Here is a 27,675-nt window from a genome sequence, read left to right as displayed (position 1 = left end):
AGTAAGGGATTACAGATGATGAAAAAGAAGGACAAAGGAGAACAAGGGGATTGGAGGAAGATCATCCGCTGTGGAAAACCCTGAAGTGAAATTGTACTACTCACAGGTTACTGTACAGCAGACATTGGCAACTGGCGGCTGGGGGGGGGCCACATGCGGCCCTTTGTCTAATTTTGTGTGGCCCTCAGAACAAAATTGTAATTCAATGAAGCTGCAAATTACATGAAGCCCAACATAACACACAAAACTTCAGAAAACGACAGCAAAATGCACAAAATGTCAACAAAAGTACACAAAATGATAAAGACTAAACAGCATGTACAAAAAGACTTCGAAGCCGCACAAAATGGCAACGAAATTGCAAAAAATGTACAACAAAATTACAGAAAAGAACACAAAAAGACAACAATAACAAAAACCATGATAATGAGTCAGAAAACACACAAAAAGGCAACAAAAATTTGCCATATTGACAAGAACATAGAAATTATGAATTCAAAAACACGAAATGTCTAAAAACTCAAAAATCACTTAGACAAAATGACTGCAATGACTAAATTATTTTGTTATTTCCTGTATTAATGCTCAGATTGTTCATTATTCTAAATGCTAACATGACTGTTGATAATGTGGCCCTTGGATCAGACAATCACATTTTTGTGGGCCCTGCTCTGATAGAAGTTGCCTTTCTCAGCTGTACAGGGTCGTGGGGGTCAGCTTGTGCCTATCCCAGCTCACATTGGGTGGAATACACCATGGTCCCAACACTTGTCTGTTGCAAGGCCAAAATATATAATTAAAACCTAATTTTAGACAACCCATGATGTATATTTTGGATTCTGATTGCTCTTTTATTAGCCCATTTATGAGGTCAGGCACATTTTGACCCTAATTGTTTCAGGAGAAATTGGCACCAAGGAATTGTCCAAAATGTGTTAATGTGCTGAAACATTGTGGGTAAGGAGGCCACCCACACCCCAAGTAAAAAGCCAATAACTTCAATAAAACTTCACACTTGGCACATTGCAAGCCTGATGGAATGCAACCTCTGATGAGATGGCAGTTGGGCTTGTTAAGAAATAGGCATGCTTCAACACTTCAAATCATTTATTTTATTTTATTTATTATTTTTTTGTGAGAGAGCAGAGGGGTATTGCAGAAAGGAGGTTCTATCCATAAACCCTGGGTCAACATACCCCGCGATGGGAAACTCTGGGTATCCGATTCCATTACAGCTGGTAAGAGGTGGATAAATCAACACTGAGTATGTCAACCTTGGGTTCTTATGTACACAAGCATGATAAAAAGCCATCATAAACGGAGCAAAGATAACAAACGACCATGACAACCAACCGGAAGAGAGTGATTTATTCACCCCGATGGATGAAATAAGCAGATGTTTGTAGAATATGAGCCTGTTCTAAAGGTGCGTTTACACAGAATGCCACTTCAGTGATTATAGTCACTTAAATCATCTGTGATGAGTCGCTTGAACATTCTTTCGCTTTTTGGTAGCTTAATCACTCCAGTGACGACAGGGAAATAATACGCATAGAATGTGTCTGTGAAGCCGGGGCTGCTGCATAGAGAGACCTGATCACTTCTTCTCCGGCCGTATGTTTACAGCATTTATCATACACAGCTCCACTTGTAAATACAATTTGAATGATCAATTTACGGGTTTCGAAAGGATGAGTTCACTCAGCATACACATAGAATTCAAAAGGCGTATTCAAGAAATATGACACTTTCATTTGGCCGCAGTAAGTAAGTAGAGGAAGTGTACAGCCCTCTCAGTGCAGTCTCAGCTCTACAGACAGTGACGGCCGCTTGACTTTGCATCATTTACGTTGATTTGAAATGTAATGTTGTCACCAGAGTCGTCTGGACATCCAAATAAATAAAAAAATAAAAAATTCCCTCATGTTAGATACGAACCCTGAACCCTATGCTTCCAAGAGTAAGTAAGTCATTTTATTGATAAAGCACTTTTCTCAGATAATAATCACAAAGTGCTGTACAGAACAGAGGATAAAATAGAACAACAGGAACAACATCATAAAAGAAAAGTAAAACGTAGGTGAATTTACAACAGCATCATAAAAGGATGAAAAGGATAATAAAAGTTAAAAATCAAAATAAATTCCATTTAACCAAAGGCTTTTCTGAAGAGCGCAGTCTTCAAATTATTCTTAAAAGTTTCCACACAGTCAAGCTCCCGGAGGGACTGGTGCAGGTCATTCCACAGTCTGAGGGCCACAGCCTGGAATGCCAGGTCTCCCTGGGTTTTAAAATGAGTTTTAGGGATCTTTAGGAGACATTGGCCTGAAGACCAAAAGGTGCGCCCTGAAGTGTAGGAGCACAGTAATTCAGTGACATACTGAGGAGCCTGACCATGCAACTCACGGAAGGTCAGGACAAGAATTTAAAACTCAATACAAAATTTGAACGGGAGCCAATGTAGATTAAATAAAATGGGGGTATTGTGGGCTGTTCTGGGTGCACCAGTCAAAAGTCTTCCTTACCCGTTGAGCCACCATAGCATTCATATTGCAATGCTCACTCTAAAGTCAATTACTATACATCAAGTTGTATTTCAAAATTTCATATATTGCTTTTCGATCTTTCTTTTGAATTGACATATCCACCTTTACATTTGGCACAGGTTTGTAAACAGAGGATTTTACTACAGACGTCAGTAGGCGTTTTAATGCAGATCAACCTTTCTGATTGCTCTGCATAGAGTGTCTTTCCCTAAATGCACTGCATCCACAATGTTATGAAGACAACTTTAGGTTATTTACATAACCCTGGTTCTATGAGTAATATGAATGAGATGTCTCACTATGGGATATACGCCTCCGCATCATATCACAGAAGCCCTTTCTCATAAAGCCAACCTAATTGGCTGGTAGTCAGGTAGTCCTGCCCACTATAACTAGAATGGGCGGAGAATACATTGGCATCCAATAAGCAAACCTACGGAGCCCCCTAGTGACATTGGATTAAGAAAAAGTAATGCGTGGGCACGCGTTATTTTTATTATTATTATCTCGCATTGTGAGTTACAGAGACTGGTTCCGAGTCAGAGTTCATCACAATGGCGTCATCCACAGTGCTTGATATTCATCCGTTTATTGATTTTTACTTTGAAATCGAGTTAAAACATAAATATATTAAGGATTTTCTTGCTAATCGGCACAACTTTAACACTGGTGACGGACAGGTAAAGAGGATTCTTTAGTTCAAGAGGACACAGTCGTCGTAAAGCATACTCGGAGCTTGGAGTCCTGGTTGAATTTATAACCAACTACAATACGGGCATCTTGACGGATACCGGTGGATAATAGTAATAAAATTGGATTTCATTTGGTGCTTTTCATAGACACTCAAAGCGCCTTACATTGATGTGCATCATTCTTTCACTAGACACACAGTGGTGGTAAGCTACTATTCAGAATCAGAATCAGAAATGTTTTTAATGGCCATGTACAGTTTTAAGGACAGTACAAGGAATTTGTCTTGGTAGTTGGTGCACAAAACAAACAAAAAAAAAAGAAAGAAAGAAAAAAACAAAGAACAACCCAGCAACAATAATAATAATAATAATGATAAATATAAAGGATGAGGGATAAATAATGGATAGAGAATAAAGGATAAATAGGATAAATATAAATATAAATATATATATATATATATATATATATATATATATATATACAGTTCAGCAGATAATGTCATCATGGAGGTGGTGATCGGGTGGGGGGGGGGTTCAGTGGGTGACTTGGGGTGTGTTCGTGTGGATGGTGGCAGAGGGAAAGAAGCTGTTTTTGTGTCTGGAGGTTCTGGTCCTGATAGACCGAAACCTTCTTCCAGAAGGGAGAGATTGAAACAGTTTATGACCGGGGTGGGAGGGGTCAGCCACAATCTTTCCTGCACGCCTCAAAATCCTGGAGGCGTACAGGTCCTGGAGGGAGGGCAGATTGCAGCCGATGACCTTCTCTGCATTGTAGCCACAGCTGCCCTGGGGCAGACTGACAGAAGTGAGGCTACCATAGTGAACCATTGGTCCCTCTGACCACCACCAACACTCACTTACACACTACATTCATACGATGGATGTACGCCAAATGCAGAGAACATGGACTTGAAAATGGTTATACAGTATTAGAGCTTTTCAGCATTACCTCATCTCTACAGATGTAGACAATAGCCTTGATAGTTACTTACCCTCAAAGTAACACCACCAGTAAGGTTACATACAACAGTCAGATAAGATTGTGCAGTGAATAGTGAATGTGATCATGTCCCCTTGTCACACATTGATCAGTTGTAGTTTTATGTACAGGGGGATAAAAATACTTAGGGACACAAACTTCAAGTTTGCACGTCCAATTGGTTCAAAATGTGTTTAAGACCCTCCAGAACCACAGCCAAGTCCCATAATGGCACCAGCGGCCTGGACACAGGGAGGAGCCTGCGTGCCCCCCTCATAAAACAAATGATCAGCAGATCCTGACTCGCCATTTTATCCCCAAAGCCCAAAGCCCTCTGTTTGTCAATCAGCTCCTGCAGAAATGACAAGATCACTCAGGGTCCAAGCCCATAGCACCAAGCGCACTGGGTGAGGGTGGAAGACCGAGCCCCCTCGCCATGACAGTAAGTCCCTCTGCAATGAGAGTTGCCAGGGGAAGCGCACAACAGCCGGTGGATCTCTGCCAGCCAGTGCATGGCAGGCTAATTTGGAGCCACCAAGATCAGAGTGTGCCCGTGCTCCCGTGTTCCCAGCGGGGAGAAGGTGTAAAGCAGCACACGTGGCACTGAACATATGGATAAACCCAAAAAGACTATCTCCTGTATCGGTATGAACATGCTCTTTTCCATGTTTATCGCAAAAACCAGATCCTCCATAGCAGGATATGCGTGAGCGCCCTGGGCTACATCTCCGACTGTGCCAAAAGCAACTAGTCGTCCTAATACGTGGCCAAGCGGATGTCCTGCCATCTCAGTGGGGCCACTGCTGCTTCTGTGCACCTTACAAACCCCTTTGGGCTCAGAGAGAAGCCAAAGGGGAGGACCCAGTACTTGCAACATATCTCCTGGAAAGCGAACCGTAGGTACTTTCAGTGGGGAGGATAAATTGGGATGTGGAACTCCACATCCTTCAGGTTGACAGTTGTGAACCAATCGCCCTGTTGCACCATGAGCAGCAGGGAGGCATGCGTAAGCATCCTGAACCTGTATCTCCTGAGATACCTGTTGAGAGCACGTAAATCCAGGATAGGGCAGATCCCAAACCCCTACCATTTGGTGAACAGAAAATACCTGGAGTAGAAACCGCTTTGACACAGTGTGGGAGAATTGACAGAAATCGCCCCTTTGTTCAGGAGCGAGACGATTTCCTCCAGCAAAACATGGGCTGATTCTCCCTGGGCCTGTGAGTGAAGGATGCCTGCAAATTGGGGAGGGACAGCAGCGAACTGCAGTATCTCCCCATTATCGTCCTTAGCACCCGCGAGCTCGGCCCATCACTGCTGCTCATTAGAATCAGCAGTGAATACACTGTTGCACTGAGCAGCAGTAGGATCCTACGGATCCTGTTATTTTTATGCACATGGAGCTCTTCTTCTCTCCTTAATGGCAGAGTGGGAACTGCCGCCCCCTCTGGCCACAGATTTTTTTGGGTCACAGTTTTAATTTATAATCTCTCAGTAAACTAAAGAGATTTACATTGACTTTTTTTTTAAGTTTTACTGATTATTAGAGCAACCCAAAGCAGCACAAGTTGTCATTTTGACTGAAAAAGCTGCTCAATGATCCTAAATGCTTCACCTCCTATAGAACTCAATGGATTAAAATGGGCTTATCACGTCACCAATGACGTCATTTAATCATGGCTGCGCACAGGGTAAAGTAGTCCCAGTTTTAAGTTAATAAAATTAATATGGTGCAAAATAACGCGTTTTGTTAGGCATAGATCTTCTAATAAGGACATTTCAAAGGTTTTAGGCCACATTTGTAAAAACAGTGGAGGATCCCTTTTAAGCCTCAAATTCTCACACTTTCAGGATATGTTGGAGAGCAGATTAAAGCCCAGGTTTCACAGTTTTGATCAACTCCACATAACAAAAAATGACGATGCAGCTGAGAGTGCAAAGGACTAAATGTCTGTCCAACGCGCCGGTGTCAAATATCAATATTCACCCCGGTTGATGAGAGCACACGTCTGTGGTGTGTGACGTTACTAATGTGTGTCAAGTGTCAAGGCAAATTAAAGAGTTCCTTAAGAAGCGGTGTTCATGAGGGCAGAGCCAGGTAGAAACCCCAGGTTACAAAACCTGCCAGCGAGCAGGTTCAGTTTACGGAGAACGTTACTATGGTGACATACTCATAATTGAACTTACCTCGCTTTCAGGAATGGAATACTCAGAGTTTCCCTCATTTAAGCCTGATGATATTCAGAGTTTGAACATGACCCACTTTCTGGAAAACCCTTCGAGTTAAGGAGAACCTGGAGAAGTGGATGTTTGCATTGGAGAAGAGAATTCACTTGGAAGCGAGCAGAGCTGCTTTGGTCATATTGTCGGCAACTGAATCATGTAAGGAAAACAATAACTATGTATGGAAAGGAATGATAAAGATGCAGTTGCTTGGCTTTTGAAACCCATTGTTATTATTTTGAATTTGAAAGACTTTATAGGCAAAGGAAACATTTTAAAGCCATTTTCTGTCCTGTATTGTGGATTTCAGGTCTGGTTAACAACCTCTACATTTTACGTTCAAATTAAACATTTGTTATAATAAATGTCGTTGTCTATCAAGATGATTTGCCACCCCAAAAAAGAGACAACAGGTGAAAATAGCAATCAAATCTTTATTTAATGTTTGTTTTTTAAAATCCTCTTTATCATTCTTTTTCTATTTTTGAAATATTGAAACCTAGACAAGGACACAAATAAACGCAAGTTGTTTTGTCATATTATATTATATTATATTATATTATATTATATTATATTATATTATATTATATTATATTATATTATATTATATTGTGTATATATAGCGCATTATTGATAGATATAGAAATTAGGTTTCGTTTTTTCTGGTATATTTTTACCCAAAACCCTAAATCCGTAACTTTTTGTTCGTAGCCTCTGTCTGTATCCCTTTAGCCTTCAAATCCCACAATACACAGCGCGGTCTTAGGGTTAGTCGATTGTATTTCATTTCAGAGGGTGGTTCAATTTATATGTTTCTAAACTGCGCACTTACAATCAAACCACATATGAGCTTTGAGATTAATACAATGTAATTATTGCAGTGATACATTTAAAACTTTTACTATTGGTGTAAAACTTGAATATTTTGTTGAGTGAGCAGAGTCAGTGTGTGGTTGAACCCTTAGTGCCAGATCAATGGTCGTGTCTGTAACGTGCACATGTTGCTGCTTTGCTTTGCTTTGAGCTGAAATAGAGTAAGGGGGAAACGTCTCAGGAACAGCAGGGCAGGCAAACGTCCAGCGGAAAATAACTCCCATAGAGCCCGCCACCCCGCACTCTGCTCCAGGCGCAGTTTCTTTGTCCTTTCTAAGAATTCTTCTTCACACAGAAGCCGATTTTAACACTGCAGATCAGCCCGAGTAATATCGGATGTGGTAAGTTGTTCTCACTTGTGCAAAGCTCTCTCGCCTTGATATAGCGTTAGCCCCCCGCTAATGTTGGCTAATGTTAGCTCGTCGGCTAACAGAGCGGCTGAAGAAGGGAAAAGTCTAGATAGCCCCAGAGCTAGCTGCACGCGAGCTAACAACTGCGCAGTCGTTGTAGCACCGCTAACGACTTTCCTTTAAACCGTTTAGGATCCACACTTCGCTAACAAGGCACTGTCACGCCACCGATAAATGCCTTTGCAATGAGTGCGGTGTCAATTATTCTTAAGCATGGAATGGTAGCTGCGTAGTTAACCGATGCATCCGTTGGATGGAGGGTTAGTTCATGTGCATATAACCGAAAATGCATGATATAATGTGATTTACATCACTACTGCGTTGCTGATAATGACATCACAGTAACGTGATACTGTTACGTCTCTGTTATTATCTGATCAATCAATCTTCGCTACTCTTTCGCCAGTGCTAAAAGAAATGATCATCTTTTGATCTCATTGATTTAAATGATTGGGAATCCCACATGTGTACCCGACAATGTGCGGCCCACTCTTCCTGGCCCTTTGTCATTTACCAGACACCCCCTCCCCCAATATTCCTTTACTGGGAATGCTCACCCCTAACCTCGATGTGTTTGAGGGCCCACCATCACTGACCAATATGAGCCGGACCTGGTATTGTATCGGTCTCATTCATTCCTGCAGTATTGGCCATGTGAATGTGAATGCTCAACATGAAGAATCTCATGGTACAGATGCTCCAAAATGGTTTACGTCGTACACCAATTCTTAATGTTTGTCATTTTCATACTAGAGCCGGTGAAAGGGGAAATCTGTCTAAACACAGTTCCAGTAGTTGGGAATTGTACACACGTACACTCACACTTTAAAGATTTAACCCTCTAGTATTATCCTTGATATCATCTTATTGTAATGGTCTTTCAGTAACTTAAAGGCAATTCCTTTGCATGGGCAAAGTAGTTCAACGCTATGGTTAAAAGATGCTTATAGTCATGCATTTCTTTCAGCATTTGAAGATTTTTCTAATTTTTTCGAGTTACTCCAAAGTTTTTTTCCTGGCATTTATAGCCGGCATTCATAACATGCTTTTACAATTGCATGGATGAATAGGAGGGGGTTTGTACAGCTCATTGTACAGTAATACGCTCAGCGTCGTTGTTGCCAGATACTGCTAATGATTTCCCGTGTTTGAGCAACATACAAACCAACAAATACTTTCTGATCTGAATTAATAAAATTGCCATCTGTCATATTTTCTTTTTTTTTTTTTCCCAATTTTTTTTTTTTTTTTGGCCCATCTTGAAATAAAAACAAAAAAATAATAAAACTAGCAACAATGGATCGACATTAATAATAAACAATTCAATTATAAAAGGTATTCAAGTGAAAACCCAAAAGATTAACATGGGGTTTGAAAAGGAGTATAATATATATATATATATATATATATATATATATATATAATATAATATAACAGTTAAACTTTAACAACATGGCACTAAACCCACAAGAAACAACAACCCCACAAGAAACAATTAACAACACATGATTGATTATTTACTAATTATTTTTTTTACAGAATTTTTATATGACCTTAGGGATTGTTTGGCCACGTGAGGAGGAAGTGCAGGTCATATCCTGGGACCTCTAGGTGTTATACTAAATATTGATGAAGTATTATGTGATTTGCCAAGCTGGATAACTGTTTGGGTAGGATAATTATTAAATTAACTGCGGCTATAAATAAACTATTTTAAAATGGTGGGAGTATTTTATTTAATTAGCAATTGAGAAATTCTGGGTTTATAGATTTGATAAATATTAAGTATACATTTGTGTTATGGATAAGACATTTCAAAAGATTCATATGAAACTCGATTTTTTTTTTTTTTTTGCAGACGTAATGAACAACAATTTAAAAAAAAAAAAAAAAAAATCATGCTACTATAGATTTGTGTAAATAATTCCCAAACTTTACATTGTCTGCTTCAATTGTAAACACTTTAGTGTTGGCAATAATTTAAATTATATATATATATATATATATATATATATATATATATATATATATATATATATATACACTTACATATAATGTGTCGTAGTTTAAGTCAAAATATTGTTCAATTTCACGTAACAAGTCATGTGCTCACAAGTTTTGATTATCAAAAATGGATAGTAATTTCGCTCCCGGTGAACGGAAATAAATCCAACCTGGCAACAGCCCTTGGCATGCGTCTTCTGTTAGTGAGGCGGAATGACCAATCAGCTTCACTCTGGCAGCCCCTACGTCACTTTACTATCCGCCCCTTCGGCCTCATCTGCCATTTTGGTTTTGTTCCCGTCTGCAGTCGCAGAGCCAGCAACGCAATTACACGGGAGAGTCTCCGAGCCAGCGACATAGTGACTCGACATTATAGACTGCACCGTCGTAGCTGCTCACCGTGCTTCTCTTTTTCCATTCCCACCTACTTATTTCCATTGAACAGTTTAACGTCCAAACACAGCGGAGAGGAGCGGGTTCGCACTGGGAAGGGACAAAGAAGGATTATTGGTAAGAAAAGGGAAATCAATGGAGCACGAGTTAAACGTTTCCATAGATCGGTGTAGTTGGCTTTGTTTACGTGACCGAGAGTTCGTCGTTTAACTGTCTGAAGTGTGTGTTCGTAATGTGTCAAATGTAGCGTTTGGTTCTGTGTGAAAGCAGGTTACCGTGTCGTTATGGCCGTTAGCTTGTAAAGTTGTGTTCCACACTGGCGGTAACGCAGGCCTAGGCCGAGCTGCTTTTTTTTTTTTTTTTTTTTTTTTTTTTGCCTATATGTTTTTCCACCACCGTCAGTTTGTCTTGAATTATTTGTCAGCGGTACATTATTGACGCACTAATCGGTTCGTGAAATATCAGGAACATTAACAGGTTTTATTCGAGAGTATTTGATGAAGCCAAAGCAGCTTTAGCCATCATTTGTATTTGAGACGGAAGACTTTGCTGCATCATACCGGATGCTTTCATTTTCGTAACAGTGTCGTTTATTTACGGTTTGTTGAAACTAGTTGAGTAATTTAGTTTGACCTTTAGTAACATAAATAAGTTATCTTCCTTTTACAGTGAAACTGTGGTTGTGTACAACACAGGTGACGATTATACAGCCCAGGGGCCAGATACAGGCTGCGTCCGAATAGTCCTTCCTATCTTCTTTCCTATCCACTGTTCTTTAACCCCCGGAAGTGTTGAAGTGGTGGCCATGATAAAATAATTTTTAAAACCGAGGAAACGATACGCCGCTGTCGGATTATTACGTCACCTAGTGGAAGTGTGTGTGTCTGTCAAAACAAATGTGATCACCTTTTCCTTGTTTTTTTTTTTTTTTTTAATCCCATGACCTCATCCAGGGGGTTATGATAAGTGGATAGGAAAGGAGATAGGAGGGACTATTCGAACGCAGCCTTAATCTCAGTTGGTCCAGTTCGACCAGTCGAGTGACTTTACCATTTAGGTTGTAGAAAAGGAAAAATCCTTAAGTGACATTATTTCTAAATCAGTTTGATTGACTGTTTTTTTTTTTTTTTTGTTATATGTATGAAGAATAGGACAATCATAATGCCTTACATTTGTGACATTTTCCAGATAACCTTTATAAAACCCTTAGTTTTAAAATATATGCTAATACAATATTTAAACAGACATGTGCAACTGGGGGCCAGGAGTGTACGTTCAGCTCTTGTTTTAAATTTGTGTGCCCCCCAAAAAGCTCTCTCAAAAATTTAAATTCCAAAACATTGGAAGGATTACAAAACCCAAGAACAAAAAAGACTACAGAAAAATATCAACAAAAAGATTCCACTAATACACAAAAGGAGAAAAAAAATGCACAAGAATAAAATGGAAACGATATAGACACAAAATGACTCTATGAATTGACACAAACCTTTCCCCCTATATTAAGGCTCAGATTGGTCATTATCGTAAGCACTGACATGAATGGGGATAATGTGGCCCTCAGATAAGATATGTAAGTTGTTATTTATGGCTACATAATGCCAACGACAAGGTGTGTGGTGGTTTTCACCTCCACTACTTATTAAAGTAACATCCCTCATAAATGTAAATGCATACACATCAAGCATAATCACAGCAACACGCTTTAGGTTTTGTTTTCCCACCTGCAGTCCAGGGCCAAGTGTGGCTGACTCTACTGCGGTGAGCTTTTTCATGATTCAGCTTTTTGTAAAAGATGCAAGCTGTTCTCGGATACGGTATAATGAACAATAGGGAGGCATTAACAAGCAACCACTGTCTCTGACCCCTAAAAAGAGTAGTTAATGCTGCTATTCAGTTTCCTTCCCATGCCCAGTTGGTTTTACCAACACATTTGTTTGGCCAGAAGCCAGCCCAGCTGCTCGGTAAAGAAAAAAATCCACTCCTCAATTTACGGGAACGATGGCATTTAACAGCCTTTATTAAGTTTACACATGTAATATGTATGTAAAAATAAGTCTGAAAATAGTTTTCGTTACTGCTGCTATTTTTTAAGAAAAAAAAGCTCTTTAGTAACAATTAGGGCAGCCCAATTTCAAAATTAAGTCTTCAAAGATCTCTAAAAATGCACATTTGATTCCGATTTTCTTTTGAGGAAAGCACAAAAGATAAAGCTTTGAATATATGTATATATATATGACCTATGCAATGTGTCCTGCCACCATTCTCGTCATTTATTTCCACTTAGCTCCTGTTTTGAATGGGTCGGGACTCGAGACACTACCTGATAAGACGAAATGAAGCCACAACATTACTTGCTCCAGAGCTGCTGGGGTTCCTCCAGGGTTTTTGTACTCCCGTACATTTTGCATAGCAACCATGTTGAGGTTTTTCTGTGTGATTTATTTTCCCAAGGTATCGGAGTATACCAAACACTGCAGCACAACAGACTTTTCTGCAGCAAGCTATTTACCTTTCATTCAAAACTATGACGATGTACCAGTTTGACATCTCACTTGGTTTTGACATATTTGGAAACAAATTCCCTACTTCCTTTAGCAAACACTGATATGTTTGTTACTTTCTAAATCCAGTAAGTTCATTTTGTCTTTTTTTGAGGTTTAATTTATTTAGACAACTTTTTAAAGGAAATTTACTTGGATCTCTCTCCTAACATGTTTGGACTGCCAACTGTCAGTCTTCTTCAGAATTGTGCAGCCCAAAGACTTCAAAGAGCTGCACCGAATTGACCTTTTTAAAGGAAAAACAATGAGAATTGTCTTTTTTGCTGAAAAACATTGTCAGAAATCATTTTTGATTTAATAATGGATTATCTTACAGCTTCAGATTTTTGTTGTTTACTATTGTAAAAATTAATTCCACAGATGTCCAGCTCGCCGCTGTCCAAGAAGCGTCGCTTGTCAGGAACAGAGACGAAGACGGGATCCCACTGCTCCTCCTCCAACTCTGTCAGAACTGATCTGTCCCACACACCTGCCAACGTAAGTTGAACTGCATCCCTACAAATAAGAGTTAAGAATAAAGATAAGGAATAAAGTCACCTGTTGCATTCCCTCATCAGGGCATGGCGAAGAATGGCAATGATGCTGAGATTGATGAAGGCCTGTACTCTAGACAACTGTAAGTTTTCACCCTGAGAGTATCTGATATATTTAATTCAGTACATATACTAATTACTCTGCCTGATTTTCTAGCTATGTATTGGGCCATGAGGCTATGAAGCGCATGCAGATTTCCAATGTCCTGATTTCTGGCATGAGAGGTCTTGGAGTTGAGATTGCCAAGAATGTTATCCTGGGAGGCGTTAAAAGTGTCACAGTCCATGACCAAGGAGTAGCAGAATGGAGGGACCTCTCTTCTCAGGTATGTGAACACACACTCCTTTAGAAATAATGAGCTTTTATTAGTTTTTAGACAAATTAGAGACCAAGCTTATAATGTTGTCAGATTCCAAAGTGCAATGAGACAGTATTTTTCCAGTTTGTTGTTCTATATTGTTGCTATCAAAAGTTAACTACCAGCCTCTTTTTCACCCTAAATCATTGTGGACTCAGATTTATCACTGACTGGCCTCTTGTGTCATAATCAGAGCACAGTCAGAAGGCGTCATCATAGTGCAGCAATAGTTTAGGTCAGGGGTCGGCAACCTTTAGTATAAGAGGAGCAATTTAAGCCCTGCCCACCAAACGAACAAGAAGCTTAGAGTCACGGATCAATTACTAATAATAATATAATATGATATACATATACTGTATATGCACACACCTGTGTCTACACCAGCAAGAGGCTGTGAGTTAATGTATTTTACATTAAAGGAATTTGTATTCATTGTGGCAAATTATTTATTTTTTGGTGCCAATTCTTCCTTTTGACTATTGTGGTGTCTTTTTCCAAAATGAATTAAAAACATTTTGTTTGTCCCTTAATTTGTTTTGACAGTTCTTTCATTATCCCTTTTCAATGTTTGCTTTTCCATGCTTAGGTCAGTCTAATTTGTTACAACCAATCTTAATTTTTTTTTATGAAGTTAAAACAAAGATTGACAGTGTTTGCTTTTAAGTGGTTGGTTATATTTGATAGCAATATTAGTCCAGTTATATTTTAATGCTACTGTAAATGGTTAAGAATTAAAACTGACAAACAAACCTAACAGATGAATCATTTTTCAACAGGGTTTAGATTAAAAGTGTTTATTGTTTAACGTGAGCTAGTTAAATCAGTACAGCAATATATGTATGTGTGTATATATACTTATATATATATTTGTAAAGTATTTTTTAATAATGCTAAGAAGTCGTGTCATCGTGCAAAGTGATTGGATTTTGCTAGTCTCATTCTTTCTAATGCTCTTTAAGATGCTGTGTCTTGAGCTTATGTCGTCCGTCTTAGATTCCTTAATCCGATAGACATGCTTGTTCCACATGGATCACCTTCAAAAATTTTGGGCCCTAAATGTAATTTGAAGTGAGAATTATTTTACTCGGGAAAATTATGGTTAAAATTGCCGCGTGAAAATTTTATATCCACAGTAAATGCTACATTTGACATTTTTGCACATTGCATCGTGGGGTGTGGAGTTGCAGAGATGAATGCATAGAAGTGTTTTTACTTCATTTTTACCGTTATTTCTGATTTCTTCACCAGACAAGGAAGACTGTGATTAGCTTGTGACTGTTTTTGTTCTTGTTTGTACCTGTTATTCCTACTCATATTGGAATGAAGTAGAAAGACTTCTATGCATCTATCTCTGCAACTCGTCCCACAATGCAATGCACAAAATTCTTTTGACAATGTCAATAAAATGTGGTGCTCAAAACAAATTTTAAGCAATAATTTCAACCATTTACACCTTCTTTTTTTTTTTTTTTTTTTAAATGTATTTGTGTCCAGCTGCTTTATTTTAAATGAAAATCAGTGGTTTTTGTTTCTACTGTAGATGAAGTGACTGCTGCAAGCAATTACATGAACTGCAGGCTGACATGTTTTACTAGATCGATGAAATGAAATTCACAACCGCTAACAACATCAAAAGTGCTATAAAATGGACATTTAACAGTGATGTAACATTGCCTGCAAAAGATAATGAAGTACTGATCATATGCAGTGGAGTACACAAGAGACATAGTAGAGGTGACTCCTGTGGCCATCGTTCCTCTTTTCATTCCCTAACTCTTCCACCTGCAATGACAGTTATAGCCACTGAGATGGAGTGTTCATGGAATTGGAGTAGTACATACATTTTAATGACTTCCTGACATTCTGTGTTTTTTCAGTTTTACCTGCGGGAGGAAGATCTGGGGAAAAACAGAGCTGAAGTGAGTCAGCTTCGTTTGGCTGAGCTCAACAACTATGTTTCTGTTACTGCATATACAGGAGCACTCACTGAAGACTACCTAACCAAGTTCCAGGTAAAAGCCCCAATGACAAGTTGTGAAACCATTTTATCAGTTCTTACCAAAGAGCGATAAATAATTCTCTCCTAAAATGTAGGTCGTCGTTCTAACAAACTCATCTTTAGATGAGCAGCATCAAGTGGGGGATTTCTGCCACAGCAAGGGGATTAAGCTGATTGTTGCTGACACGCATGGTCTTTTTGGGTAAGAGTATTTGTTTTTTCATCAGTGTGTATTTAAAATGCCTGTTGGCATTGAATGTATGCGTTTTGTATTTTGTCTGTTTTTAGCCAGCTTTTCTGTGACTTTGGAGAAGACATGGTGGTGTATGACGCCACTGGAGAGCAGCCACTTAGTGCAATGATTTCCATGATAACAAAGGTTTGATTCTGAGTAACTGAATGCTTCACAAGTCATTTATTTCAGCCTGTCATTTTATCATGTATTTTTATTTGTACGTCTGGTTTGTCCTCCTTGGATGGATTCTAGCCTATCGTCCTTCTATTTTTAAAAATCTAAGCAGTGCATTACTAATAAAATATAGTATTGTAAACTTTGTTTCTTCAGGACAATCCAGGGGTTGTGACTTGTCTTGATGAAGCTCGTCATGGCTTTGAGAGTGGAGATTTTGTCACTTTCACAGAGGTTCAAGGGATGACTGAGCTCAATGGCTGCCAGCCAGTAGAAATTAAAGCCCTTGGTAAGGCCTCCGCCCTCTAGAACAATCGTTCTTTGATTCGACTCTGGGAAATTTAAGGTTTTGTGACTTTATTCCAGGTCCATATACTTTCAGCATCTGCGACACTGCTGGCTTCACAGATTACATAAGAGGAGGAATAGTGACACAGGTTAAGATGCCCAAGAAGATTTCTTTTGTAAGTAAATGATATGTATTCAAATGTTTTTTGTTGACTAATTTGAAGTAAATGTGTATATAGCCACCCTTCCACTCACTTTGGAAGCTTTGTGCTATTTTGTACCAAAATGTCGTTCCATCTCATTTATGCCACTAATAAGGAATTATGTGATCACTTCTTATTGAGCTCAGCCTCACCCTCACCCTCCATGTGTATCACATTTACAGAAATCCTTCTCCTCCTCCATGGCTGAGCCAGAATTTGTGATGACAGACTTTGCAAAGTTTGACCGTCCAGGTCAGCTGCACTTGGGCTTCCAGGCTATTCACGCCTTCCAAAAGAAACACAACAGACTTTCTACACCTTGGAGCAAGGTATGTGACTGTCCTACTATTACATTATGTTTACAACCCTGTACAGTATGTTCTCCCTACGTAAATATGCATGAATGATGGCTTTTAACCATATTTTGGTAATGCTTGTTCCTTACACATTTTTGAGAATATTTCTTGTTAATGTGAAAATCAATTTGGATATGTTAAGGCAAAATTTTAGTGATGTATTTTCTGCTTAGTGCTGTATTAACACAGTGTGATGAATGTGTTTTAGGCTGACGGTGATGAGTTCCTTACGTTAGCCAAGCAGTTGAACTCTGCTCAAACTGGATCAGCTGCTGTGGAGCAGTTAGATGAAAGTCTTATCAGAAAGATTTCATATGTTGCTGCTGGTGATTTAGCCCCCATAAATGCTTTTATTGGGGGCCTGGCTGCACAGGAAGTGATGAAGGTATTTATTTATTTATTTTTAAATAAATGTTGATTTTATGATGTACATACATTTCCTTGTCACAAATGCTAATATCAAACCTCTGTACCTTTAGGCTTGCTCAGGTAAATTTATGCCCATAAAGCAGTGGCTGTACTATGATGCCCTGGAATGCCTGGCTGAGGAAGATGTCATGCTCACCGAGGAGGAGTGTGCACCTGTAAGATTTCAAAGCACATCAAACATTTATGTTTTGATGAATACAGATACAAATTGCTGTCAGGGGTGATGAACAGAGTTGCTGCGTTTTTGTTCTTTTAGAAAAACTGTCGCTATGATGGTCAGATTGCCGTCTTTGGCACCAAACTGCAGGATTTGCTTGGCAAACAGCGCTACTTCCTGGTGAGTCACCCAGCTAACAGTTTTTCTGTCTGTAATACATTTAAAGTGGATTCGAGGAATGCTGTTAAAATGTTTGAATATTTTCTTATAACGACATTTGTATGAACAGTTTGCATTGTGTGTTCCTGATGCAACCTTTTATTACATAAGCATATCCATAGTGAAGGGATAACCTGTTGCTGTTTTTTTAGTTATTTTAAATCCTATTTAAATCCTATTCTAAAAAGCTTTAAGGGATGCCAGCCCCTTTAGTTTGTAATTAAGTTTATTTACAATATAAAGTCCTTACAAAAAAAGTGACCAATCTATTGTTTTTGTCCTAAGTCAAGAATGTTGGGAGTTGCATCATTTGCTAATATTAAGGGAAGGATTGAGACTTATATTCTCATAATGGTTGATATTTGCGAGTGGTGTTTGGGCTTCACTATCTCACATTGCATTGTTTTATATACAGAGTTGGAACAAACTGCCAGCAAAGCTGAAGTCAGCATCCATTGTGAACATTTTTAAATCAAAGTTAAAGGCAGTCCTTTTCTCTACTGCATATGATTGAGGGGGAATGCTTTGGTCATGTTAATGTAATGTTTGTTGGTTTTTTTTTTTTTTTTTTTTTTTTTTTTTTTTTTTTAAATGTACTGATGATTTTATGTTATTGATTTTTAAGCTATTGAATGTTTTCTGTTGCTCTTTTTAATAATCTAAAGCCCCTTGTGTATGAAATGTGCTATACAAATACATTTGCCTTGCCTAATATAAGACTTGTTCTGTTGTCAGGTTGGAGCTGGAGCAATCGGTTGTGAGCTGCTAAAAAACTTTGCCATGATGGGTCTGGCGTCTGGGGACGGTGAGGTCATCGTGACGGACATGGACACAATAGAGAAATCCAACCTCAACAGACAGTTCCTCTTCAGGCCGTCAGATGTTACGGTTAGTTTTGGAATCTTTACTCAGCGCTGTCAGGTTTTACGTTGGACGTCTGAAGCACACATTGTATTCTTAGTATTGGACCGCTCGAAAGTATACCATTCAGTACAATTATAATATACAGCATGACAGATCTAATGATTTATGAAATGCTCTTGAAATGACTTAACAATAAAACAATTTGGTATCTTCACTTCAAAGCTTTATTTACAGCATAGAATGTTATTGTAGCTACAAATGTTGTCCTTTTCCTATTTAAACAAAGAACTGCTTTGTTGTTGTTTACAATATAACTGCTACATTACAAATACATAAAACATGAATTTGTAGTGTAGTTGTCACATTAAACACATAATTTCGAGTGTCTGTGCATCTCTGTTGTGCTTTAATGTTTGACCGCGGAACTTCGGGTTTTCGGTGAAAATTTCTAAAGCTTTAGAAACTTTAGGTTCTTGCCTGTTTTCTTGCACAAAGTTAATGGGGCAACACTAGCCCAGCTAGCGGCCAATGTAAGGTACTTAAGTAAAAAGAAGCAGGAAGTGGCCACGGACTGGATTTTATCATTATTTACAAGATGAGGCATCAAACACATTTTTGTAGTCGACATAATCAATTGTCGACTAATTATTGCAGCCTTGCTGCCCTCTTTTGTTGAAACCCAGCTTTTACAATAAAACTTTGCTATTGGCTCAGAAAGGTAGTTGGTGGCGTTTCGGTGTTTCCACCCATAGATGCAGATTTTATCATTATCATACTAAGAACAGTATTAATGGGATATTCTGGTGTAATAATCGCAATGTTTACATTACTGTCTAATGGGGTCAGCTTTGTCTGTGAACATGTGAAATATAATTAAAATGTTGTGTTTCACAAGTCAGGGCAGATGAATAGTGATGACAGTTTTATGCAAAAAAAATTACTTGACACGACGTGTGACACGTTAGCTTCAGTGACGTGCCGTGACCACTAGGGTTGGGTAGGCACATTGCAAATCGAGACCACCAATGACAATTTCGTATGTTTCTGCTGTCAAGTGTTAATTCAATTCAAATCAATTTTATTTGTATAAAGCAATTTCCAACAAAGTCATCTCAATGCACATATCAAAATCTAAAATTCATAATTAGAAAGAAAAAACCCAACAAGATCCACATGAACAAGCATTTAGCCATCTAACAAAATCAACATCATTAACACCATTAAAGAAACATAAACAATTATTTTATATAGCCTCCATACTCTCCCAACAAAATATCTCATGACATGACAGCACATCCATTGTTTGTGTTGGAAACACGGAGAAAATGACAACTTAGAACAGCCTCAGTGAGGAGCATCCACAAAGTCAATCCTTCCTTTTGTACCATTCACTGTGAAAAGTATGAAACATTTTCTGACCTTACCTTTGCTGAAGGTCTGGTAGCTCAGGTGTTGGTCTCCCATCTTTTAAAAGCTGTCGTGTTTTCCTCAAAACAAAGTTGCTTTATTGTCTCTAGCGCTGTCATCCTGACTGTAGTGTTATCCTGCCCACTACCTAGACAACGTAGCAGCAGCGGTCACATGATATCAATTCACTAATGTACTGTGAACTTAGTATAGCATTTAGGATAGCGCGGTTACGTGCAAAGGCAGCTGTCTACACTGCCGTTTCACGTACTGTAAATGGATGTCATCTTGGGGACCTGACTACGCATGCGCAAACACGTAAAAACACGCAATGGGAACTGAGGCAGAAGAGCAACGTGCCTTTGGGAGGGGGCGTGGCCCCCCTCTGCCTTACAGCGGAGTGAAAAAAAAAAAAAAGACTGTGCAGCTGTTCCAGGAAATAGCGCTGTTTAGTAATTTGGGCTATGAAACGCACAAAATGCGGACACTTTCAAACTTATAGGTACTGTACGCTATTGGAAATGGAAAAATAAATAATTTAGAATTATGTGATAATTAAAAAAAAAAATATATATATAATTAAAACAAATAATCAAAATATTAATTCACCCTTGGGTAGGCACTGCCTACCTTGATGGCACATCACTGGTTAGCTTGTATTCTTCCATCAAAGTGGTAAATCTGTGGCCGTTTGTGGTTTAATGACAGTGCACTTTGTGTACATTTTACTAGTCTCTTCCTTTCATGAAGTGATTAGCATTAGCACTTAACCCAGTCTTATGTATTGGTGGGTTAGCTTAGCATGCTTTAGTAAAGTAGTACATCTCTGTTACCGTGTTTGTGGGAACTTTGGATGGATCTGACGGAGGAAGTTAGACTGGTTCACTTTGTTGGGTGGGTGTCTGGTCTTAACTAAGTAGTGGTACGTAATGTCTCACTGCTTGTCACAGCTTCAGGTAGACTGCGACAAGCAGAGCTGTGTGTGTGAGCGGCGTTTACAGCTCGGAGCTTCCGGTAACTGCGACATATTCTTACCAGTGGGAATATTTTTGATATATCTCCCGCTAATCACATCCACAATGTGCATACAGCTTTGAGCAAAGATATAGAAGGTGAGATGAACCGCTCCGTCCACAGCTTGATAAAGGCGATGATGACGTAACCGTCAATTGTCGACAAATACATTGTCGGTGACTAATTCTGTCATCGATTTGTTGACTAATGATTGCACCTTTAGTTTTAGGTTTCGTTCTTGAACATCTGTTTTTTTCTGGTGTTTTGGTCACTGTTTTTCCATTCAAAATGTTTTGACTTTTACAGCTGAGCAACATATGATGGATCTTTGAGCCATTCAACCGCACCATCTAGCGAGGGATATAATTAATTTGCATGTTAAAAAAAATCTTAATGACTAAGAATTTTTGCAAGACTGACGACTTTAAGATGAAGGGTGTGTGCTCTGCCATGTGTGTTGGTCAATGGGCTTAAAGGAAATACAGAATTTTTTTTTACAAATGAATGCAGCTACTCTCTCCTTCCATGAGGATTTCTCTTTAATTATTAAAATCCAGCTAAAACAACATTGACTGGCATTTGTGGTTCCAGAAAATGAAGAGCGACACTGCTGCTGCTGCAGTGAAGCAGATGAACCCACACATCAGGATCACAGGTCATCAGAACAGAGTGGGCCCTGATACTGAAAGGGTGTACGACGATGACTTCTTTGAAAGCCTTGATGGAGTTGCCAATGCACTGGACAACGTTGATGCACGTAAGTGTGTTAGGAATAATCACTTATAGACAGTCATTTTTATAATTGTGATTTTTTTTTTTTTTTTTTTTTTTGTATTAAGTAATCATTTTAAACATCATTAAAATATTCTTGTGTTCTTTATGTTTAGGTATGTACATGGACCGGAGATGTGTGTACTATCGTAAACCCCTCCTGGAGTCGGGAACTTTGGGTACCAAAGGGAATGTGCAGGTCGTGATCCCCTTCCTCACAGAGTCCTACAGCTCCAGTCAAGACCCACCAGAGAAGTCCATTCCCATCTGTACCCTCAAGAACTTCCCAAATGCCATTGAACACACACTGCAGGTCAGAATGTGCCTTTTTTTTTTTTTAATAGCATGCACTCAGTGGGTCTGTGATCCATTATTTTTGTATATATATATATATATATATATTAAAGATGCTGCAGGACTTTTTTCCGTTTTGATCACATTGATTCCTCAACTAGTGCCACAAGGTTTTTCTGTAACAGTTTAATTTAAGCACAAAATAATCTACAAGGACAAAACATTCTCTTTAGAAATATCGTGTGAATTTAATAATCTCTGTGAAAACCTCTTCTGTATTGCTAGTTATTAGTTAATACTAAGATCTGCACACTGGGACAAAGTTGCTGAACACTGCTGAAAATGTATGTATTTCCTCCATGATTAATCAACGGAAGTGAAACACACCGAAAAGAAATCATTAAGCACTGGACTCATTTCAAAGCATTTATTTAGTTCCAATCTCTGAACAACAAACATTTGGACAATAAACATTCCAACAGGCAGAAGCAATATTAATGATCAGTACTCAATGTGATCAACAATTACATAAACTATGGCAAATATACAAAAAAGAATAAAATAAACAATCAAATAAATCAGAGTTCAGCTCTCAATAACGTTTTCAAGCCTCACATTTAGAATCAACATGGAGAATGAGAGGAGATATTCACATGTTACTGATTACAAAGAAGTAAAGCTTTCACTAAGTTACACAAACCAAACAGCTGTGTCATCATTAGCAACTACAATCACGTTAGATTTACTAACACGTCCAATATACTCTCTTTTAATGACCTTTTTACGTGCACACACACGCTGTCAACACACACCTCATTCTGTGATCTCTTAAATTAGCTCAGTTATTTTATTCATAGATTTTATCTTCTCTGATAGCATAGCATCAGTACCAAACAAAAAGCAGAAGCTAACGTTGGCTTACTAAAGTGCTCTGTCTTTGCTGACTGTGAATCAGCCTATGTGCTGATGTCCAACTGCTGTTTATTGAGGTTTTGCTTCGATCCGGTTAATCGTAAAAGCATAAAGCTTTTCCTTTTTTAGCTTTTGCATGTTAATAGAAGAAAATTAACAGTTTTTTGGTTTGGGACAAATGAGATTTCGACTTGAAAATCTAGTTTGATCTGACATTTATATCTTCTCTTTCAGTGGGCTCGTGATGAGTTTGAGGGTCTATTTAAGCAGCCGCCAGAAAATGCAGTGCAGTACCTCACGTAAGTTGTACCTGGGGGAGTTTTACGTCTAACTTGGTCATCCAATGCATCCATATTGTACATCACTGCATTACTTTATGCCGACTAACCTCCTTACATTCGTAATATGCTTTTTTATTTTGGTCCAAACCTGTGAATCCAATATGCAAATGTGTTGTACAGGGATCCTAAGTTTATGGAGCGTACCCTGAAGCTTCCTGGTGCTCAACCTGCTGAGGTGCTGGAGGCTGTTTATAAAAGCCTGGTCACAGATTGCCCCCACAGCTGGGCTGACTGTGTAAGCTGGGCACGCAACCACTGGCAGTGCCAATACAGCAACAATATTCGCCAGCTGCTCCACAACTTCCCAGCTGATCAGGTATACACTAACGGCAACATCTGCCTTATAGCAATAATAAACTTGATTACATTTTTTAGTTTACAATTCAATTGCTAATGTTATCCAGACTTACAATTGAAGATATGTTCTTTGATTCAGCTCACCAGTACTGGTGCACCCTTTTGGTCGGGTCCAAAGAGATGTCCTCACGCCTTAGATTTCAGCACGAGCAACGTAAGTACTTCTATGGTCTGAAGTCTGTTAGGTTCTTTTTATACATTTAAAATCTGGTCTTACATTGAAGACCTCTCCATATGTTTACTATTTTTATAGGAGTTGCACATGGACTACATTTTGGCTGCAGCCAACCTATATGCTCAGTCATATGGCATACCAGGCAGCACTGATCGTGTAGCACTGGTCAAGATCCTGCAGGAAATAAAAGTGCCAGTCTTTACTCCTCGTTCAGGGGTGAAAATCCATGTATCTGACCAAGAACTGCAGAACTCCAACTCCTCTCTTGGTAAGACAATGTTTCATGTGGATGTAGGCTACATCCTTTAAATATTTTCATTCATTGTTCCTGTTCAGTCAGTATAACTAGATAAATGTCAACACTGTCTTGTTAATACACAGATGACTCCAGACTGGAAGAGCTCAAGTCTCTGTTGCCTTCCTCTGAGACTTCACAGTTCAAACTCACCCCCATTGATTTTGAAAAGGTATGCCTTCCATTACACTTATTTCCACCTATTTGCTTCTTGTTTTATGTATAGTATATGCTAAAGCAGGGGTCACCAACATGGTGACCATGGGCACCAGGTAGCCTGCATGGACCATGTGAGGGGCTGTCAGGAGCTCTTGTCACCAATGAGCTCCATCTAAAATCTGATTACCTTCCAGGATTCAAATTCACAATGATAAATAAATATGACAGATGTAGTCAGATGTAGATGTAGATACAACAATATTCGGTATTTTACTGAACCGTTCAATATGCCCTGTTTGGTTCAGTGCACAACAGTATTTTCGGTACGTTTCCCCATCACAAAACTTTGTGCAGCCGCACATGCTGTGTATTCCCCTCTGGAGCAGAGATATTAAAGCAGTACATTGTTCAGGCTCAGTTCCATGCACTGCTCATGTCACCTTCAAAGCCAATCAGAACATCCCTGAGTTTCCTAGGAGCCAATCAGCACTCTCTATGCAAATGTTGAACGCTAAGGAGCGCTGACTGGCTCCTGGGAAACACAGGGACGTTCTGATTGGCTCTGTCTGAGTATGTCTGCGGTGTGGGATCATTTTGGATTTAGCGTCGACTACGATGAGAATGGGGGGGGGGAAAGGACTGTCAACAAACCACGGTGTGCAAGCATAGCTGTGCAAGCATCGGATACGTAGCAGGTAACACGACCAATATGTCCTCTTCATAGCGAAAGACATTCAGCTGTATTCATGGTTGAGGACACCGGATTTTGTCACATTTCCACCAGAGCATGTTGATATGCTTATCTTTTTGCAGAAGAACCTCAACATGAAGACATAGATCTTTAACTGACTTGATGTTGCACTTTGTGTAATGTTTACACATTAGCTATTTTTAACTGAAGGATAGCAGTTCCCTTGTGCGGGTTCTATTAAGTCCTCTTGTTCAATTATTTTGGAAGCTGCGCTTTACATTAACATTTTGTATTATTTATAACAAGAGGCCTAGGCAAGTACTGCCTTAAAGTGTACAGGTTCTTAAAAGGTTTGTTCAAGTATTTTGAATGGATGCTGCACTTTATCATGTTCACATTTAGTTGTAATTTTAGTTGTTTAGTACTAAACTTAATATTTAATTTGTGTGGTTTGCTGTTTAATTTGATCTGATAGTGCACTGTTTTTTAATAAAGTTTGTGGTTTGATTTTATCCTATTGATTATTTTCACAATGCAATATTGCCTTTGCTTGTCGGAGTAGTTTTATATTAAGTTATTGAAACCGTGGCCCAAAAACCGTGATGCATACCGAATTGTGGGAACACTGTACCGTTGCATCCCTAGTACTTAGTAGAGTTAAATACTGCTACTGATAAAGTTTTAGTATTAAATAAACCATCTTTAAATGTTCATTTTCATTAAAACATTCAATATTTATAAGGGGTGCAGATCATAGTATGCTATATATATGATATATAATGTTTTTTACAAAGCAAGGTGGATTTTTGTAAATATGACATTTTTTACATTTTATAAATGTATGGTATAGGATTAGTTAAAAGTTATTTGTTAGATGATTTTCTTTGAGATGTAATGAAAAAGAAACGATTGCATACACTAAGAGAAATAAATTGTTGGATTTCCTAACTTCTCAAGTTAGTGCTGGCATTCCTTATGAGCTTGCCCTCTAATTAAAGTGAACGTTTAGTATTTAAAAAGAACCTTTCAAACTGGTAGCCCTTTGGACTATTCAGTACCTACGAAGTTGCTCACTGTTTCAGTAAGGTTGGTGACCCCCTTGCTAAAGCCTTCGTTTAACATTTTTTCAAATGTTACAAAATGCAAATGAGTAGAAAAGAGGACACTATCTACTCAATAGACTTTATCAAGCATTTGTTGCCTGGATTAATGATTAAAAGTATGTGAAGCTCTTTGCAGTGTTTGGGTGCCTGTAAAGACACTGCAGTAAATATCGCTGCTTGAGATAGAACCAATTCGTCCTGTGTGTATTATAGTGTGTTCATGTTTGAACAGGATGACGACACGAACTTCCACATGGACTTCATTGTGGCCGCCTCCAACCTGAGAGCAGAGAACTATGACATTCCACCTGCAGACAGACACAAAGTAAGACAAGGGCTCCAGTAACTGCTCTAAACTTCCTCACATTTGTGTAATGTTGCAGTTTTGTCTGACTGACTGTTTTTGATTTTTCTCCCTAGAGCAAACTGATAGCTGGCAAAATCATTCCTGCCATCGCCACCACCACCGCTGCAGTAGTGGGTTTGGTGTGCTTAGAGCTCATCAAGATTGTCCAAGGGCACAATAAACTGGAATCGTTCAAAAATGGCTTCATGAACCTAGCCCTGCCTTTCTTCGCGTTCTCTGAGCCCATCGCTGCTCCAAAACACAAGGTTAGTGTGTGTTTCATCTCCAGCCTAGAAATAAAATCCTCTCCCATGACGATTCCGCCATGCTAATACTGATGCACCAGTTAAGTGCTTTGCATTTCACTGGGTGCAAGTGAGTTCAACTCACCTTCTCACACTGATGCTATCAGTGTGTGCTGAGGAGACGTCCAAACTAAATGACACAAAGCCACAGGGCCAAATATAGGCACCATTCTCCTGAATTTTGATATCAGTTGAAGTGATCATTGACACCGTGTGCTGCTTTTTTTTTTTGTTTTTTTTTTTTTTTTTTTTTACTTTGCAGTACTATGAAAATGAGTGGTCACTGTGGGACCGCTTTGAGGTCACAGGTCAGCAGCCAAATGGGGAGGAAATGACACTCCAACAGTTCCTGGACTATTTTAAAGTATGTTGAGCTAATATTGATCTCATTGAACACTGGTCAATTTCATGTTTTTCTAATATCTACTTTGTTTTTTAATAGAATGAGCATAAGTTGGAGATCACCATGCTCTCTCAGGGGGTGTCCATGCTCTATTCATTTTTCATGGCTTCCTCCAAACTTAAAGAGAGACTGGACCTACCGTGAGTACAGAATCAGCTACGTACTTGGTTTGTATTTTATTCATGCAAGATGGTAATTGAATATTCTTTTTGTTTTTGTCCTGCAGGATGACTGAGATTGTGACAAAGGTTTCCAAAAAGAAGCTGGGCAAGCATGTGAAAGCTCTGGTGTTTGAGTTGTGCTGCAACGATCTCAGTGATGAGGATGTGGAAGTGCCCTATGTTAGATACACCATCCGCTGAGCTCCACATCCAGCTGTGGGGGAGCAAGATGTTGGGTTAGGGTGCTCTAAGGGGGGAACTGAAAAACTTCTCAACATCAATCCATTGTATCTGCTACTTTAAGGTTCACCTTTAACTGGAGCTTGCAGCTTTGAACGGGCTCTTGCTCATTAAATAAACTTTTTCCCCACTTTATTCTCCTAATATTTCACTTATTGTATTGTTTTCATTTTATTTTCTGAAGGGTGCAGTTGCACCGTT

General features: G+C 38.9%; 1 protein-coding gene and 1 non-coding gene across 3 annotated transcripts; both read left to right on the top strand.

Annotated features, from left to right (window-relative positions):
* The first annotated feature begins 7,437 nt into the window (after positions 1 to 7,437).
* On the top strand, positions 7,438 to 27,618 carry uba1 (ubiquitin-like modifier activating enzyme 1). Of its 2 annotated transcripts, none has more exons than XM_028453212.1 (26): positions 7,438 to 7,654; positions 13,045 to 13,161; positions 13,242 to 13,300; positions 13,375 to 13,543; positions 15,454 to 15,588; positions 15,671 to 15,777; positions 15,864 to 15,954; positions 16,141 to 16,273; positions 16,351 to 16,448; positions 16,658 to 16,804; positions 17,040 to 17,216; positions 17,311 to 17,415; positions 17,517 to 17,597; positions 18,372 to 18,524; positions 21,513 to 21,678; positions 21,809 to 22,005; positions 23,133 to 23,197; positions 23,360 to 23,555; positions 23,676 to 23,750; positions 23,850 to 24,039; positions 24,153 to 24,238; positions 26,252 to 26,344; positions 26,440 to 26,631; positions 26,933 to 27,034; positions 27,113 to 27,213; positions 27,300 to 27,441. In XM_028453212.1, exons 2-26 carry the CDS (start codon positions 13,045 to 13,047, stop codon positions 27,433 to 27,435), a joined length of 3,171 nt encoding a protein of 1,056 aa, XP_028309013.1. In that variant the 5' UTR covers positions 7,438 to 7,654; the 3' UTR covers positions 27,436 to 27,441. The 2 variants fall into 2 exon arrangements, with proteins under 2 accessions (XP_028309013.1, XP_028309014.1); XM_028453213.1 differs by lacking the exon at positions 7,438 to 7,654 and adding an exon at positions 9,998 to 10,237 and having other exon boundaries at positions 27,300 to 27,618.
* LOC114467746 (small nucleolar RNA U6-53/MBII-28) lies at positions 26,672 to 26,792 on the top strand. The gene has a single exon (XR_003674567.1). It is a non-coding gene; the product is annotated as a small nucleolar RNA U6-53/MBII-28 (small nucleolar RNA).
* Positions 27,619 to 27,675: the final 57 nt, after the last annotated feature.

This window comes from Gouania willdenowi, chromosome 7 (assembly GCF_900634775.1).
Source record: "Gouania willdenowi chromosome 7, fGouWil2.1, whole genome shotgun sequence".
In the NCBI taxonomy this organism is placed as follows: domain Eukaryota; kingdom Metazoa; phylum Chordata; class Actinopteri; order Blenniiformes; family Gobiesocidae; genus Gouania; species Gouania willdenowi.
This window is presented reverse-complemented; position numbering and strand designations above follow the sequence as displayed.

Excerpts from the sequence above, each read along its gene's own strand:
- uba1 (XM_028453213.1), top strand. The coding sequence starts at position 13,045 with ATGTCCAGCTCGCCGCTGTCCAAGAAGCGTCGCTTGTCAGGAACAGAG. Across the intron at positions 17,598-18,371 it reads GCAAACAGCGCTACTTCCTG|GTTGGAGCTGGAGCAATCGG; the intron begins GTGAGTCACCCA and ends TTCTGTTGTCAG. Across the intron at positions 27,035-27,112 it reads AGTTCCTGGACTATTTTAAA|AATGAGCATAAGTTGGAGAT; the intron begins GTATGTTGAGCT and ends GTTTTTTAATAG.